The 16,369-nt window shown below is 42.6% G+C and overlaps 1 protein-coding gene across 2 annotated transcripts in view; it reads right to left on the bottom strand.

Annotated features, from left to right (window-relative positions):
• LOC311255619 (protein jagged-2) overlaps nucleotides 1-16,369 on the bottom strand; it is a 45,205-nt gene that overhangs the window by 23,694 nt on the left and 5,142 nt on the right. For both annotated transcript variants that reach the window (XM_084350237.1, XM_084350238.1), the window contains exon 2: nucleotides 15,479-15,820. In XM_084350237.1, the coding sequence (XP_084206363.1) occupies nucleotides 15,479-15,820 (342 nt within the window). The remainder of the gene's footprint in view (nucleotides 1-15,478; nucleotides 15,821-16,369) is intronic.

Here is a 16,369-nt window from a genome sequence, read left to right as displayed (position 1 = left end):
AGGTGGACACCTGGCAACCGAATGTTAATGTCCCTGTGAGGATGAACGACTCTGCCGCAGACGGGTTCATACTTCTCTTCATGCTGAATGTTACTGATCAGATCTCTTCTGACTTTGGTCGACATGCTCACACAAACTGAAATAAGCCTTTGAAATGAGTCGGCAGCAGAGACTGAATCTCATCTTCTGGAAGTTGTTACCAACCTAAAGCGGAGAATACGTCTCCATCACCCCCTGATGGGTGAACTGATTGCATTTCTATCAAACTTCATGTTTATTTTCATGCATGTTAACTTTCTGTTGTCCAAATGAAAACTGCCAAACTCTGACGGCCCGAACTGGTTTATTTGATGAGCAAATGTTTCATTTCCTCTCCTGCAACCTGTTCAGCCCGAGCGGATATTTACTCAGACCCAGTGACATATATATACTTACACACCTGAACAAATATTTAAGTGTGGTATAAGTTAAACGTGTTCCCTTTATCATGATACCTCGATTATTCAGATAGACCTCGTAGTTGCAGAGATACTCTGTTAATTATGGGCATGTTATTTTCGAGAGACCCAAAATAGACGCCAGTTCTTAACAGGTTATACAAAAAATGTTGTTCTTCTCTGAATAAATTGTCTGGCATTACAATTTCCAGTTGGCATATAGTATAAACAGTAAACAAATACAGACTAAGAATGAGGCAGTGATGGAGCGTAACTAAGTACCTTTACTCAGGTACTGTACTTAAGTACAACTTTCCTCTACTTTATACTTCCACTCCACATTTTAGAGGCAAATTAGTTAAAAAAAAAAAAAAAAGAATGATGACAATAATCACAAAAATGCTGAATATTGGATCATCAAATCAATTATCGATCAACTCTGGGTAAACAAGCTTGTTAAGATTCATACATCTCAGTGTTTTCTCTAAGTTTGTTTACTCTCTTACATCTTTGGATTAATCTTTTGGCCATAATGATCAGGCTTGTACATTATTTCCCTTTTGTGAATCCTCCATCATGACTCCATTATTTTATTCTAAAAGGTCGTTTCAGAAATCCAATTCTGAAGCGAGTCCCAAAAACATCTTGTAAACTCAATATAAAGTGAACAACGAATGCTCTGAAGCTTCGATATACAAATACCAAAACATTTAATTGTTTTCATCAATATAAAACCTCGACAGCCGAGTTTGTTTTCTCGATCGTGGACCGTTTAAGACACGCTGACGTGTCGTAGCAGGAAACCCAACAGGTGGAACTAACAACATTAACGATGTCTCTGTGCCGGCAGTTAATTCAAGTCTTACAATTAGTGAATTAGTCACACCTGTGTTTGACAAATCAAAACGCCTACTGTGAAAACAGTTACATAATGTTGCTTTAACACCTTTAGTGTTTTATATTCTGCGTCAGAGGACGACAGAGAACGAAGCCGAGTTATCTGAACCCTGAAACCTCGACATTGACTGTTTTGTGTTTGGATGGACTCATTCCCTGAAACGAGGACATTGGATTGAACCCTGGGCGCATTTTTAGCTGCATCTCAGCTTGTTTAATTATTTAGCGGGGGTAAATAAATATAAACCGAACAAGGAGACTCTTTCTTGTATACTTCCTGTTTAAATGCTCTCCATAACTGTTTACAGCTGTGTGAGACATATCACTATTTCAATTTGTACACAAAATATCTGATACAAGTAATCAGATACGTGTTTCAGCTGTTCACTGGACTGTAGCCGGATATTTTTTTAGCGTACAAGTGGATATTTGATTAGCTCTGTGCTGCCCATAAATCACATCTTGTCTCTCCATCTCAGGCACTTCCACTCTGCAGCAGTTTGCATTGATTTCTCTCGTATCTCTGTGAAGTTCAGGTCAGGTCCTGCACAGAAAACAGCTCATTTTCAGTCAGATCTCACTCTGATTGTTGCTGGACATGCCGTGTGCAGATGGTCTGAGCCTGGCATGGCCGGAGAAAGAACTGGACTTTTCCAAAACAAACAAGAACAAGACAACATCAAAACAAGAAAATTAGTCCTGATGGTGAGTCGTCCCTTCTCTGAGGCTGGAGGCTGTCTGGTCGTCTGGGCCCGTCTCTTTCGCCCGCAGCCTCACACCGGTCAAACAGCGGTAAAGCTCAGGATTAGAGCGAGCTATGCTAATTCAAACCACCGTGCAGACATTAGTGATGGCATGCCAAATTTGATTAGATGAAGGTTTTAAAAAAAATATCTACCATGTTTTCCATCCTACAAACTCCACTGCCTCCTCCACTTTCTCAGGCTGACCCCTCATCCTCCCCCCATCCATGGATGCCCCTCTTTCTCCCCCCTGCCATCCCTCCATCTCTCCCTCTCTCTCTCAGACATGGGCAGGGTAGGATATCCCGACAAAGCCAGGCTGTACAAACACAGCTCTACGACAGGAAGGACTCCCAGCCCTGAGAGAGGAATTTCCCCTCAGAGCTCACACACTAATGCATACATACTTACACGCACACGCAAGTCAGACACACACAGTCAGGCATCCAATATTACCCAGGTCGCTTTATTTTTCCATATACAATGCTTTCACTCAGCCCTGAAAATATTAGTCTACGTAGCACAATGGAGAGTGTGGCACACGAAATGCGTCGTTTATCACTTCAGACAGCAGGATCTGGCGCTTTAATCATTTAACAATAGCGACCATCCTCCACAAAATACTTTATTTTATGTGTCTGTAGATTCCTGATGATTTTAAACTTTGTTTGAAAGCAGGCATCTCAAACTCAAGTTAGCTTGGGGCCGCTGCCGGCATCGTCATCTCTCAGGAGGGCTCCTTCTGCGTTCAATTGCTACAAGAAAGCGCAATATATATGAAAATTTCTGAATTTAGTTATTTTATTTATCTTATTAAGTTTGTATACATGTTATATGATTAGTTTTTAACAGCTAAACAGCCTCAAATGGCCGCTGTTTGCACTGTGGACGCATTTTTAATGAATGACAGCAGTGCAATGACCGACCACATTGCATTTCCTGTGATTAGTGTGCTTCAAAATAAAGTCACCTCGCGTTTTAAAAAAAAATATATATAATTGTGTTTTTATTTCAATTGCATATGACGTGTAGATAGATTCTCATCACTAACGGTGGTTGTTTAATGGTTTAGTCACCACAAGTGAAACGATCATTTGTGTTTATTCGGGTTACTCACGCATACATTAGCCATAAGCTAATTTTAGCTACCTAACCTAGTTTACCCAACGTCACGTCCAGCTCCAGTCAGCGCTCAGTATTAAAGTAAACAACCGACAATGGAGGTCACCTCAGTGAATCACTGCTGCAGTCAGGTTGATAAACAGGAGTGAAGATAAATCCGCTTTTTAATCCCAAAAAGTTCAAAAGTAATCTCAGAGCAGAATCTGTTTATTCTTCCAGAAGATCTGCACCCGACTCTCTAGCCAGCTCTGAGCAGCAAAGTAAGTAATTAACCAGGATTAATTAACTGAGGTGTGCAAATTAAGCACAGTCACTACTCTCCATATAATTATCACCAAATTACATGTTTTTTTACACTTGAAACATTTGTGGAAACTATCAGGGAATCAGGAAAAAAAATACAATTAAGAGGGAGTGTTTTACAGTTTCTCTGCTCAGTCAACAAAATCAATTAAGTTCTCATTTATTTCATCTGATTGCTTCTACGTATCTGTCACCACCTCGTTTATTTTCAAACTTTGTTTTCCTTCCTTTTCTTTGTTTGTCTTTGCACACATTGAATCATTTATCCCTTCTTTATTTTCACCAGCAACATCCCCACTTCAAGTCCACATTTGCAATTATGCTAATACATATGATAATGAGCTGGGCGTGGCATCGCATGTGCAGAGCGGTGATACGTTCAGGGTGGGCGGAGCTGTTTTTAAATTCAAACTTTTAATTTATTTTATGAACTGACAGGTTTTTTTCTACCTTCTGTTTTAACACCCTACTTTAATTATCTAACTAACTGATAATCTTTTACTGCCTTGTTCCAGTTAATCAAACAGTACAAACCCAAACATACAGTTAAATCAGCTCATAAATATCATGTAAAGCCGACGTACACTAATTAAACAAATGCACCTCAGCCTTTATGCACATAATAAAGCACGAGCGCACTCAGACGGTAAAAATCTTGTACGAACACGCACAAACGAGCAGATGACTAATTGACGATTAAACATTCGCTTTGTCAACGATGGAGAAAATTCAATTAACTGCGAATGTTTCACACGACGTTTAATATTCATAATCCACAGCTGAACATTCGCTGTTTTCGTACACCTGCCAACTCTCACCCTTTGCATCAGAACGCTGGAGTAATTACAGGCTGCGCTCACAAACACAAAAGACACAAACATGCAAACGGTTGACATGACAGCAGCTGTGCCTGCGCCGGATTGGACGGCTGACACCTCACCTGCACTACAGATTAGTAGTGGAGGTAACCACAGTAACAATGCCATTATTATTCCAGTGGTGAAGCGTACACTGTTTTAAGTGCTTACAGTAAATACGAGAGTATGTTGAAGCTGTGAACCACGTTGTCACTGTCATGTTGTTAGCATCCGGGTGCAAAGAAGAGCCACAAAGCTGAGAATATAATAGATGTCAGATTGATTTCCGCTCCACTGAAGAATAAAATAAAATGCTATCAGGACGCTGAGGCTCCCCACAGACCCACAATCTAAGAATCCTTGTGTCAAACATGATTATTGTGTTATTGATCGATTCTTGGGCCGACAATAACAAAGACAAAAATCAATCGCTTTGGATCGAGGAGTTGCACAGGAGACACGAGAGATGTGACGCTAAGGTGGCTAATTTGTGAATTTCTAAAGTCTCTGCGGAGGATATTATCCAATGCAGGCCATCTCCCTGCCCTTAGGTGGAAAACACACACACACACACACACACACACACACACACACACACACACACAGAGCGAGAGAGAGAGAGAGAGAGAGAGAGTACGAGATGTGGAATTAGACCCCCGGTGTGCAGCCGTCCACCCCACCCTGCTCCCATGACCCCGTCTCTATAATTAAATGTCTCTGCTCTCGCATTCTCGCCGTCTCTTCTGTTTTTCTTTCATTCTGGACGTAATTAGCATCAGACTTTATCTTTCCCTCTCCGCCCTCACCCACTTTTCCATTCAGCCACCACCGTCAGCTCTACCACTTCCCCATCACTCGACCTTCCTTCAAACTCTGGCTCATCAGTGTTTGAGGAGGCCCCCTCAGACTCTTTACTTAAGAATACGGGAATGTAAAAATGTCTTCCCCGTCTCCTACATAGTTAAAAGTACAAAGGTTTTATCAGCAAAGTCTACTAAAAGTATCACAAGTTTCAATTCTGATTCTGCATTAAAACGGCACCTGAGACTGTTATATTATACTGACTTACATTTTTAACACTGATGCTTCATTGTACGAGAAGCATTTTTCTGCTGTTGCTGGTCGAGGTGGAGTTAAAACCACAAGATCGCTGATTGGTGAGAAAGCAGACAAATGTTTTTGTCATCAGTCTTTTTTCTTGCTGCCTTCAGCCTTATCTGAAATAAAGCTTGTCTCCTCGCTGTGACGAACAGCCACATACAGAGAAACAACACCGTGCTTTTAATACCCTCCATTGCTCCTGTGTTGGTGTCACATTGAAGATGATCCCACGGCGGTTTCACACAACACTGCTACGATGAACAGCTAAGAATCCTGCCTGTACATCGAGGGGCTACCAGCTGCATGGAAAACAAAAATGAATTAAGTACCAAAAGGGAGTCTGGTGTCTAAACCTAACCAAACCATAACCACAGCATTGTCACATCATAAAACTGATTCATTTGCCAACAATTACTTGGAGCCATTATGGAGGCACAAAGAAATTATGTCTCCCCGGCGTTCGAGGCAACTATAGAAATCCAGAACGAAATCTCTTTTCCTTAAAAACATTATTGTGATTGTGAATTAATAATTTAAAATATTTTGCCAGGTTCAAAATTATTGTTTTGTCCACATCGGTCTAATAGAAAAGAAACAGTTTTCAGGCAATTATATAACGTGCTAACTGTGTTTTGTCAGCATCAAGAGTCTTGGCAGAAAATAGCCTACGTAAAAATAGCTGGTTTCTGTCCTGACGTCTGCTAGCTAGCATTAGCAATGTCAATGTTAACTATCATTAGAAACATTAACATTAGCTAGCATTAGCAACAGAAATACTTGCTCACTAGTGTTAGCAACTTTAAAGTTAACTAAGCAATTTATGTTGCCAATGCTAGCTAACATTAACATTGCTAATGCAAGCTAGTAGTGCAATTGCTAGTTAATGTTGCAAATGCTAGCCAGCTAACGTTAATGTTGGATGGCGTTAGTTTCAGTTTGTTGCACAAAAATTAATGTTGCTAATGCTAGCTAATGTTAATTGACATTGAATAGTGTTAGCAAGGTTTGCTCGCTTGCGTTAGGAATATTAGAGTGCAACAAACTGGCACTTGAGAGGGCAGATGATTCAAATAACAGCAGCGTTGTAACGTGAACACAACGGACGCGGCACATTTGGTGGCTGAATGTCACCAACAACACTTTTAAGTGGAAATAACTTTGGAGGAACTGCTTACAACTCATGGACATCTACAGTGTGATATCGGACCCAACTAGACATGACTTGTTTGGTTTTCTCAAAAAAAGCACTGATTTAATCTTCAACAAATAACTGTATTTTTTAAAGATTATTATATGCTTTTCACTGTAATCTTATTCTGTAAAATAACTTTTAACTACAGACAGTTGTAGAAGTAACAGTACCTCAAAAATTGCACATAAGTACAGTACTTACACACCATTACCGTCTGTCCCTCTCTCACAGGAGTCACACTCCTGCAGGGTTAATTGACTTAAACTGAACTTTGCAGCGTCTTCAAACGCTGCAGAACAACAGAGGCCTCTTGACACGACATGCCTTCATCCTCCATGTCGCCCTGCCCCATCTCCATCCTGTCCTCCCATCCTCCCTCCCCTCCTTCACCTCCTGCTGCTTATGATTCTCTCAACAGAGTGAGTCAGACGTTATGACACACACACCTCACTGTCTACATCTGCACCTCCACCCAAAACACCTGCGCCCCACGCTGAGATCATCCACCTCCCAACCCTGAACCTCCCCCTCCCAACTCTCACTTCCTTCTTCTTTACTCAGCCTCCCCTCCGCAGCGCTTACATCAACTTTAACCTTTTGCTCATTAATCTCGACTCTCTCTACCACCTTCCACCCTCCCTCACATCAGCCAGCCCAGACTGACTGCCCCACCTCCCTCCTCCACCTCCCTCCTCCTCGGCCTCTCCGACTTCCGCAGGAAATTACCTTGTCTAGCCGCTGAACGCTTCACATCCACGGCTGCACTTTCAGATAGACGCATTAAGAGGGAGAAAATAGAACAGGTCTGGGAGTGGTGTGTGTGTGTGTGTGTGTGTGTGTGTGTGTTATCAGAGGTCTGTATAAGGAAACTGCCCCGCAAAAAATAGAAAAATTGACCAGTGCATCACGGCAGGAAACTTATTTTAAGGAATCCATTTGAAAATTGTCAGATGGTCTGTGCTGGGATCTAGTCCTGATTCAGTTACTGTAATCCAAACTTACAATGCTGTCTGTGCAAACATTCTCCCATGACCTTATCAGAGACACCAGCACACCTAAACTAGACGGTCTTAAATTGGCCTCAGAGAAAGATTGTGGGGAAAATACAGAGGAAACACTGACAAGGCTGCTGTGTGAGGTTGTCATGCCTCTGCTCCTCAATTCAATCGGACCTCCAAGCAGATTCAAATTAGTTTGGAACGATGATTTAAAACTGTGACGTGGTTAATGAATTACAGGAGATAATATGATGTGCATTGTGACTTTAAAACGGCGATAAAAAGAGAAACAGAAAGAAACATAAAAGACGATGGCTTAAAGACACACGTCATAACCAGTACTATATGTGTACTTATGCTGATGACTTCCAATTATGTTGATTCATTTAAAAATGGCGTGAACATCAAACGAACCTTAACTCTGACGCTAATTAACACAAAATGTACATGATGTGCATGACAGTGGACGGGAGTGACAGAGCGTAACGGGAGAGGCGTCATGTGACAGGACTGAAATCACACTGAGGTCAGAATATGTTTCACAATGTAGACGCTTGAAATGTTTGTGGTCGCCCCTGTGAAGCTTCATCAACACAACAAACCGCAGATAGAAGAGGAGGATTTACGACAGCTGTAAGTGTAAACTCTGCCGGCTCTGTGCGACCCACGGGGACGAGATGTCGGAGGGCAGCGACGCGGAGAACAAAAGGTTCGCGATGAGGGCGTGCGTGGGAGAGAGATGACGGGCGAGGAGACACGGCGAGAAGAGAAGGCGATCGATGGCGTCAACTATTTGCTGCGATTACACCTGCGTGCCCTTTTAAAAAGATTGTGTACCTGCGATGCGTTCAATGACACACAATGACAGCCGGAGACTGTGATTTCACAGTGATCATGTTTGTGCCCTTCTTTCTCTTCTAATAAAGAGACTCCTACTCTCCATCCAATTTGCACACAAATGAAATCATTAAAACAAGCTTCCCATGAGACGTTTACCCCCGAGTTATTAACTTATCTCTAAAAAACACCGGCTCCAGATCCCGACGGTATTAACCTTCTTTGTGTTTTGTGTGTGTGTTTGGGTGTGTCTACAGAGAGAAAAGGTTATGAGGAGAAAACTGTGTGTGTGTGTCTGTGTGTACGAGCCTCCAGGTTTATAACGTACAAACGACGTGCACAACAGTATCAGCGTACACGCAGGTATGCGAGGCTGCGTAGGAGAGTCAATTAGGGGACAAAAGAGAGCTGAGGAGGAGAAAGAGTGAAAGAGAGACTCGGTGGAGGAAGAAAGCTCCAACTATGCTCCTCTCCTGTCGTTTCCCTTCACTGACTTCCCCATGATTCGGCTCCCACACAGCAGGAATGTGCAGGTTACAACGATGTGTGTGTGTGTGTGTGTGTGTGTGTGTGTGTGTGTGTCGTATATGATGGTATAGAAAGTCTCTTCTGATCAGTTTCAGTAGTGGATTGTAATCACGTGGTAATTGACTGTATTTAAGTGCAGTTCTGAGTTACTTTACTTGATTGTTGCAACTTCATACTTCGTCTCAGAGCGAATATATTGTGTTTTTTTACTCTACTTCATTCATCTGACAGCTATAGTTGGGTTTAATTTAAGATTAATATGATCTTATTAAAAAGCTAGCCCAGCTCTGTTCAAAGGCAAGAAAACGCTCACTGCTTAACATGTTGTATCTCATTTGTTTAGACTGTACAACAACTCAAGGTTAAAAATGACAATTCACCATTTTACGGGGAATTATGTGACTATTACTGAGCTCTGAGCAGTTGCTAGGCAACCAATGGAGACACCAGGCCAAACCGTGTAATTACATCGTCGCGTGATGCACCGGGGCCCAAAAAGAAGCGTGAAGTGACTCGTTTCGCTCTCATACTTTGATCGAGTCCGTTGGAGAACATTTGGAAAGTGCAGAAGAGCTGCACATTAAAACATCTTATCCTTATTCAAGTTAGCCAGGAGCTAAACAGAAAGTTAGCCAGCTCGGCCGATGGACGTCTCCAGTGTGCACCCTCTACGGGCCGCACAATGCAGAAGATGTGGGTAATTCTCACCCATGAAGTCGAGGTTAGATCCAGTGTTTGGACCAGAACCCCCCATACAGCTAAGCTACGGTAACCAGCTGATGGCAGTAGCCTAATATCAAAGACGTCAGGTTTCTCCCTTCACATCTCAGTCTAATAAAGCCTAATCCCAATATTTCTAACTTTTCATCGAAGATTTACATTTGACTTGTGAGCGTTTATATAACTAGCCCGTCCTCATCAGAAAAGCGGCTGCATTTTGTCCGTGCAAGCAGCTTATTACGATTACGTGGTGACATCTAGTGGCAGTAACTATGACGGGAGCAAAGGAGGACGTCAGGTGAAGCAGTGTAAAGAGTGTCATAGTCTGTGTAGGCAGGAGGTGGGGTGGATGGAGGGAGTCAAACACACCCTATTTTCCTGGTAATACTTCTGTACTTTTACTTACATAAAGAAACACAAAGACGGTAGAATAACATGGGAGCAGACAGAGACTGATAAGAAGATTCAGCCCACAGCGGATCCACCTGAACATATTTGCATGACGGCCACACTTTGCATGCTGAACTCGGCGCTCTGGGAAGAAGAAGCTCTCTGAAAACACTTTCACTGAGGACGGACTGAACGCTCACATAGATGGTTTCTTCTTTACGTCCTGAGTTTTTTCCAGTTATCTGCATCCATAACATTAATCATGGCTGCATCCCATTTAGTTGTGGCCAGGTCTAGGGCTGTGATATCTATGCAAACACACGTGATACATTTACCAGGAATGACAAGCGATCATCAGCACAAGATGATCAAAGTTGGCGTGCGCTGAAAACTCAAACACACACTCTCAGCCTAACGTGAGTCTTTTCCCAGGAACAGTCAGCTCTGGCCTCCGGCAGTGAACCTGACCGTGAGTGAGTTTGAACAGCGGGGACGTCGCTGCTTTCTCTTCATGTTCAGTATTTCCATAGCACCTATCATATTGTCATTTGTCACCGGTCGTCTAAACAAAGGAGCTCGCCTTAGCCAGACCTTGATGAACCAGCTCGGGGTGACAAAAGGTCAGGAAACGTCAGATTGAGTTCCCGTAATGTCTGCTAAGTGGTGGTCTATACATATCCACCTGAGCTTTGTCTGTACTATCACCACCTGTTCATTAGTTTTGCACTGTGTACCTGCCAACTCGCCTTCACTTTAGCTTTCTCATTCATCCTTCCTGATTCATTCACTGGCTTGTTCCCACTGCTGTCAGATAAACAGATTCATCAGGAACAAACTGAACGCTCTCTCTTGGCAGTTTGCTCTGTTTCCCTCTCCACATCCAAACACATTCAACAGTGAAACCACCAACAGAGAGACGGCTTGAAGAAATGACCTCGCAGTTATGAAGTCTTTGAACTTTTCCCGTCTCTCTGCGGAGGCGCCGCAGCTAAAACATCCCAGACCGCTGAGTGTCTGTGATTGTAACGCTGGGGTCAAAATGAAGCCACGTCTGTACGATTACCGATGTCCAGGAGGCAAAGCGAAATCTGGTGTTCGCGTCTGAAACCAGACGAGGAAAACCACAGAGACACATCCTATTACATCCTCCGCCATTCTCCTTTTCAAATGACTTCACGGACAGGATGATTTAACCACAAAATTGCGCTCCATTTAGTGGCAATTTGTGTTGCCTTGATGAATATTCAGCACACAAGTGACATAACTGCAACATTCATCCTCTGAATCTTAAAGGAAAAGTCTGACATTTTGGAAAATACTCATGTTTTTGCCAGTGGTTAGATTTATATGAGCTTGGTTATCTGGTTAGCTTAATTTAGCATAAAGACAGGATGAAGGGGGGCAAGTAAGCCAGGCAAAACATCTCTGAAGTTTACTAAACATGATGTATCTTGTTTAATCCGTACACAAACAGAAATGTAAAAATGGCAATTAAGAGGTTTTTAGATGGAGTTACGTAGCCTCGCCTAAACGCCTCCATATTTTTCTCGTCAATCAAAGGTTAACCGTCTGGCTAGCTCGTCTTCATCGGCACACTCAGCACTTTAAGTCAGCATTCACACATTCACACACTGGTGGCGGAGGCTACCACGCCTGGAGCCGACCTGCTCATCTGAAGAGATTCATACACACTCGCACACTGATGTTTTCAACGTGTAGACCGCAGGGGCTGGGAATCGAACCACCAACCCTCCAACTGGCGCTCTACTTCCTGAGCCACACAAGCTGTCTTGTGTCTGTAAAAACTAAGATACAGCTTGTTGTTAATAATGACTGACTGGTAAAACGAGCTTTAACCAGAGCCATCGCAGCACTGCGTTACAGCGGCCCAGCAGGGATAATAACCCACCATGTAATCATGAAACATTACACTCAAAACAAACACAACACTGCAAATTACAACTACGCTCACAATTCATAAGCAAATACATGACTGCACAATGTTCCCTGAAGAGATTAGCGGGAGAAACGAGAGAAAGAAAGACTGAACAGGGGGGGCAAGGGACAGAGAGAGCTCACCTTTCCTCGTAATGACTACGCTCACCTGTTCATCCCCTCACCTGGGGCAGGGGGATCACTCTCCCTGCACCCTCCCTCCCTCCTCCACCCTCCACCTCCCAGAGATGGTCAGATAAAGCGAGTCTTTCAGCCCAAAATGCACCGCCGCTGCCGCTGTGTGTCCCACCTCTCCCTCCCTCCCTCCCTCTCTCTCTCTCTCTCTCCCCCTGCGGCCCAGCCCGCCCCGCGGCCCGGCCCTGAAACTGATCCAGGTAGCCTTTCTGACGGGGAACTTTCTCACACTCGTACCTGCCAATCACACACCTCGCTGATGTACGGGAGGAGAGAGAAAAAACACAAGGAAAGTGTGACGCACACACGCAGTACGCATACAGCACACACACAAACGCACACAAAAGCAAACTGTACGCCGATAAGGGAAGATAATTGGCTCTGGGACAGCGAGTCTCACAGGTAAATGGGCTGATACTAATCAAGAAGAAGAAACCCAAGCCAATTGTGTGTTACATTCTTGTGTGTGTGTATGCATGCGTGGAAACAGTTGTGGTGCTCAGGTCAGCGTCGATATACTAGCAGTGTGTATCTGAAGGTTTTCCTGGGTTTTTGTGCGATATTAGGAACATTTCTACGGCAGAATTAGAGCCACAAGGTCTTTTGTTGCCATGTCTCTAATACTTTCATTATGAGAAGGAAGTCAACCATGCTGGGAGCGATCAAAGGCAAAAAAAAAAAAAAGAGAGAAATAAATAAAGAAAAGACAGCAGGAGGATTTCTTTCACTGGAAGAGGAAAAAAAACTAAGGAGCAAACAAAACCTCTGCTTCGTGTCCTTGCCGAGTCGTTTTAAAAGGATTTTGTCTCCAGCTCTTGTCGCATTGATAAACAAACATTAATTGCTAAATTGAAGAGGAAAGCGACTAATGGGTGAGGAGGCTGTTACTGCTTCGTCTCTGCCCTTGTAAGGATTCAAAGAGCTCAGAGTATTAATGTGAAAATAATATTTTGTTATTTTAGATACAGACTGCAATTTACTTTCATCTGGTAATTATTTTCTTTGTCATTTGGTAAAGAAAATGTCAGAAAATAATGAAAAATATCCATCTATCCAAAAGCATATCCCAGAGATCGATGGCTTCAAATTGCTTGTTTTGTCAGATCAACAGCCCAAAACCCCCAAAATGTTCAGGAAAGAGATGACTTGCTCTTTCAATAAAATTAAAACAAATAATGTGTTGGTCGCTCTTTGAAAAACAAGAAGGCTCTCTGGGCAGGTTGTCTGGAGCCCTGAAAAAGACCAAGATGTCAAAACATTATGACTTTTTTTAACGATTTGCCTTTTTATTTGAATTTTCCTCTCACATTTGACACATTTTATGCATTCGGAGAGCCTGGATTGCCTTCTTGTTTTGGAAATACCCAAAAAACTTCAGTATAATCTCATACAAAACTAAGAAAATCACCAAACATTCATATTTTAGAGCCATTTTTTTTGCATTTTGGCCTAAAATTGACTTAAATGACTACGTAATTACGTCTATCGACTAATAATTAATAGACAAGTGGTTTCAGTTCTAATGCACAATAATGTGTGTAAACCAGATGGAAAACTCCTTCATCACTAACTTACTCCTGCACTGTTCTCTGCATAATTGGGGAAAAAAAACTGAAGAAAAAGAAAGAGAGAAGGAGGACTGGAGGAGGAAAGAAAAAGGTGGATTGAATAATCGATATCTCTTCTTGGCCACGCTCACCTCCTGTTGTGCTAATGGCAGATTAATTGCTCTGCTCTTTAATGAGGACACAAGATGGAGCAGCCAGCCGTGTTGATGTTTGATCCAGACGCAGATTGTTCGATACACCCTGAAAAAAGGGCAACACAACGGCCTAAAGTTTGTAACTTACATGCAGAAAGTTTGGGCTCGATGAAAGAAAGGAGAGAAAAAGACACAGGAGCGCAGCTAATCACTTCCCTTGTAAAGTAGTCTCCTGATTATTTTCTTGACAAATCGATTTAATTGATTGTTTTGTTTGTACATTTTCAGAAAACAGAGGCTATTTTCATCCAACCAGGAGCTCAAACCTCAAAATTATTCAAATATGCATTCAAATGATTAAAATAATTACAAGTAAAAGCAACAAATCCAGAAGACTGACACACTTGTACTAAGAAATGTCCATTCAACCTCCAGCTTCCAGGTCTGAGCTCACCAGAAGCATCCATCCAGATCTCAGCCATTCTTTTCATCCAGTCACCACCATCACCAGCGTGATCTCCATCAGGGGGGATCATGTTGCACACACAGCCTCATTAAACCCCCTTAAAATACGGTGACGTCATGACAGGGTCTAATCACCAAAGACTATTCACATTTCTGGAATGAGTAATCCCTCAACACAGTTTATGGCCTCAGTACTAACGGAGCTGTATGTAATTTTAGTTTAAAACAATTAAAATTAACTAAAATAATCAACAGAGTTTGAAGAAATAAGTGTTAAGTGCATCTATGTGTTGTGACGTACAGATTTCTACTGGTGTTAGCATGCTAACCAGCTAGCCGCTGTCCATCCTGTCTCGTAATACCTCAAAAGAGGCAAAAGTGAGTTACTGCAGCGTCTAGTCTGCCTGCAGGAGTGACAGCACCTTTATATAGCACCTTTCATGTGAGCTATGAGCGGTATGACCCAAGAGTTACTTTTCTTTCTCAAATTGTTTAACTTAAAGGATATTTAGATACATGAAGATGTGAAATTACAGTATTTCAAGGCACAAGCTTTGAGCTGAATGCTAACGCCAGCATGCTCACAAATGATGCTAACATGCTGATGCTAACAGGTATAATCTGCTCTTTGTTTCAGGCGAGGTGACCCACTTCTGCTACTATTGATTCATAGTTTTGTTGTCTAAAATGAACACTGCAAATCAAAATAAGCACTAAAAATAAAATTTGTCCAGGAATGATTTTATGAAATTTGACATGTTTACCAATGTGATGGACTCTAACTGGTCTATTAACTAAGAAATGTTCCTGCACCTGAACACATATTGTGATACACTGCAGTATATAGATTTATAAAAGGTCTTCTGGTCAACAGATTTTTTCCTCCATGTCCTCCAGTACCTCCACCCAAAGGACAGAAAAGCTGTGGAAGCATGTGAGAGTGAACTCTGTCATTGTTATTCCACTCTAGCCTCAGTTTGAGTGTATTGTTGTACTTGAAGCTTAGTCTGTTCCCTTGGTAACCAAACTGATAACCACCACTGCCCCTGTACTTACCGGCCAGGCGTATTTGAAGGGAATGACAATGTGACCATTAGTCCCATCTTCTCCTCCTCCTCCTCCTCCTCCTCCTCCATCGTGTCCTCGGTGGCGGAGCGACTGGGAGTTTCCGCCCAGGATCCCCGTGCTTCCCGACCCGAAAGTGCAGGTTCCAGTTGGGACGACCCGGGCCTGGTACTCCTTTAGGCAGGCTTGGAAGAAAGTGTCACATTGGTCCCTGGCTGAGCAGCGCTGCCCCCCGCTGGCCTGGAGGTCGCAGCAGTCTCCGTTCTGCAGAACTCCGTGCGGGTTCTGGAAGTGACGGATCTGGAGCTCGAACATCCCGACAGCACACACAGCCTGAGTCCAGAGAGAGGAGGAGGAGAGGAGAGAAGTATGTTACTATGTTATTAAACAGGTGCAGTGCATGACGAGCCATGACAGCGTGTGCTTTTCTTCTTGTATGTTCCCACAGTTGAACGTTTAGTTTGACACTTGAAGGCTGTAAAACATTTATTGCTTGTGAATTTTCTCTGCGGTTACTGAACAGCTGACTTTATGAGGCAGGCACATGAGCATGATTTCTGACATCATTAATAGTTTGCAAACCAACCCTTGGCTAATATTTAGCGTACACAAGTGTGATGTGGAAGCCTCCAGTTCACATACACTGAGATTGGACTTTACAGTGAAGTAGGAGCAGGCCACTGAACGTGTTGAATAGGAGCCATTTTGTGTCCTGCAGTTAAACTTGACAGACTGTTATGTATAATATATATATTTATATATATATATATATAAATATTTAAACCACAAAGACATGAAATCAAGATAGCTCATGCATGTCCTTACAGTGGTCTCCAAGACGTTTGATGGTTTATTAACTTTTTGCAGAGCCACCTTTTTATA

Source organism: Pagrus pagrus, assembly GCF_965226575.1.
Source record: "Pagrus pagrus genome assembly, chromosome: 4".
Taxonomy (NCBI): domain Eukaryota; kingdom Metazoa; phylum Chordata; class Actinopteri; order Spariformes; family Sparidae; genus Pagrus; species Pagrus pagrus.
The sequence above is the reverse complement of the archived record's forward strand: the minus strand, read 5'-3'. Positions and strand labels throughout refer to the sequence as shown.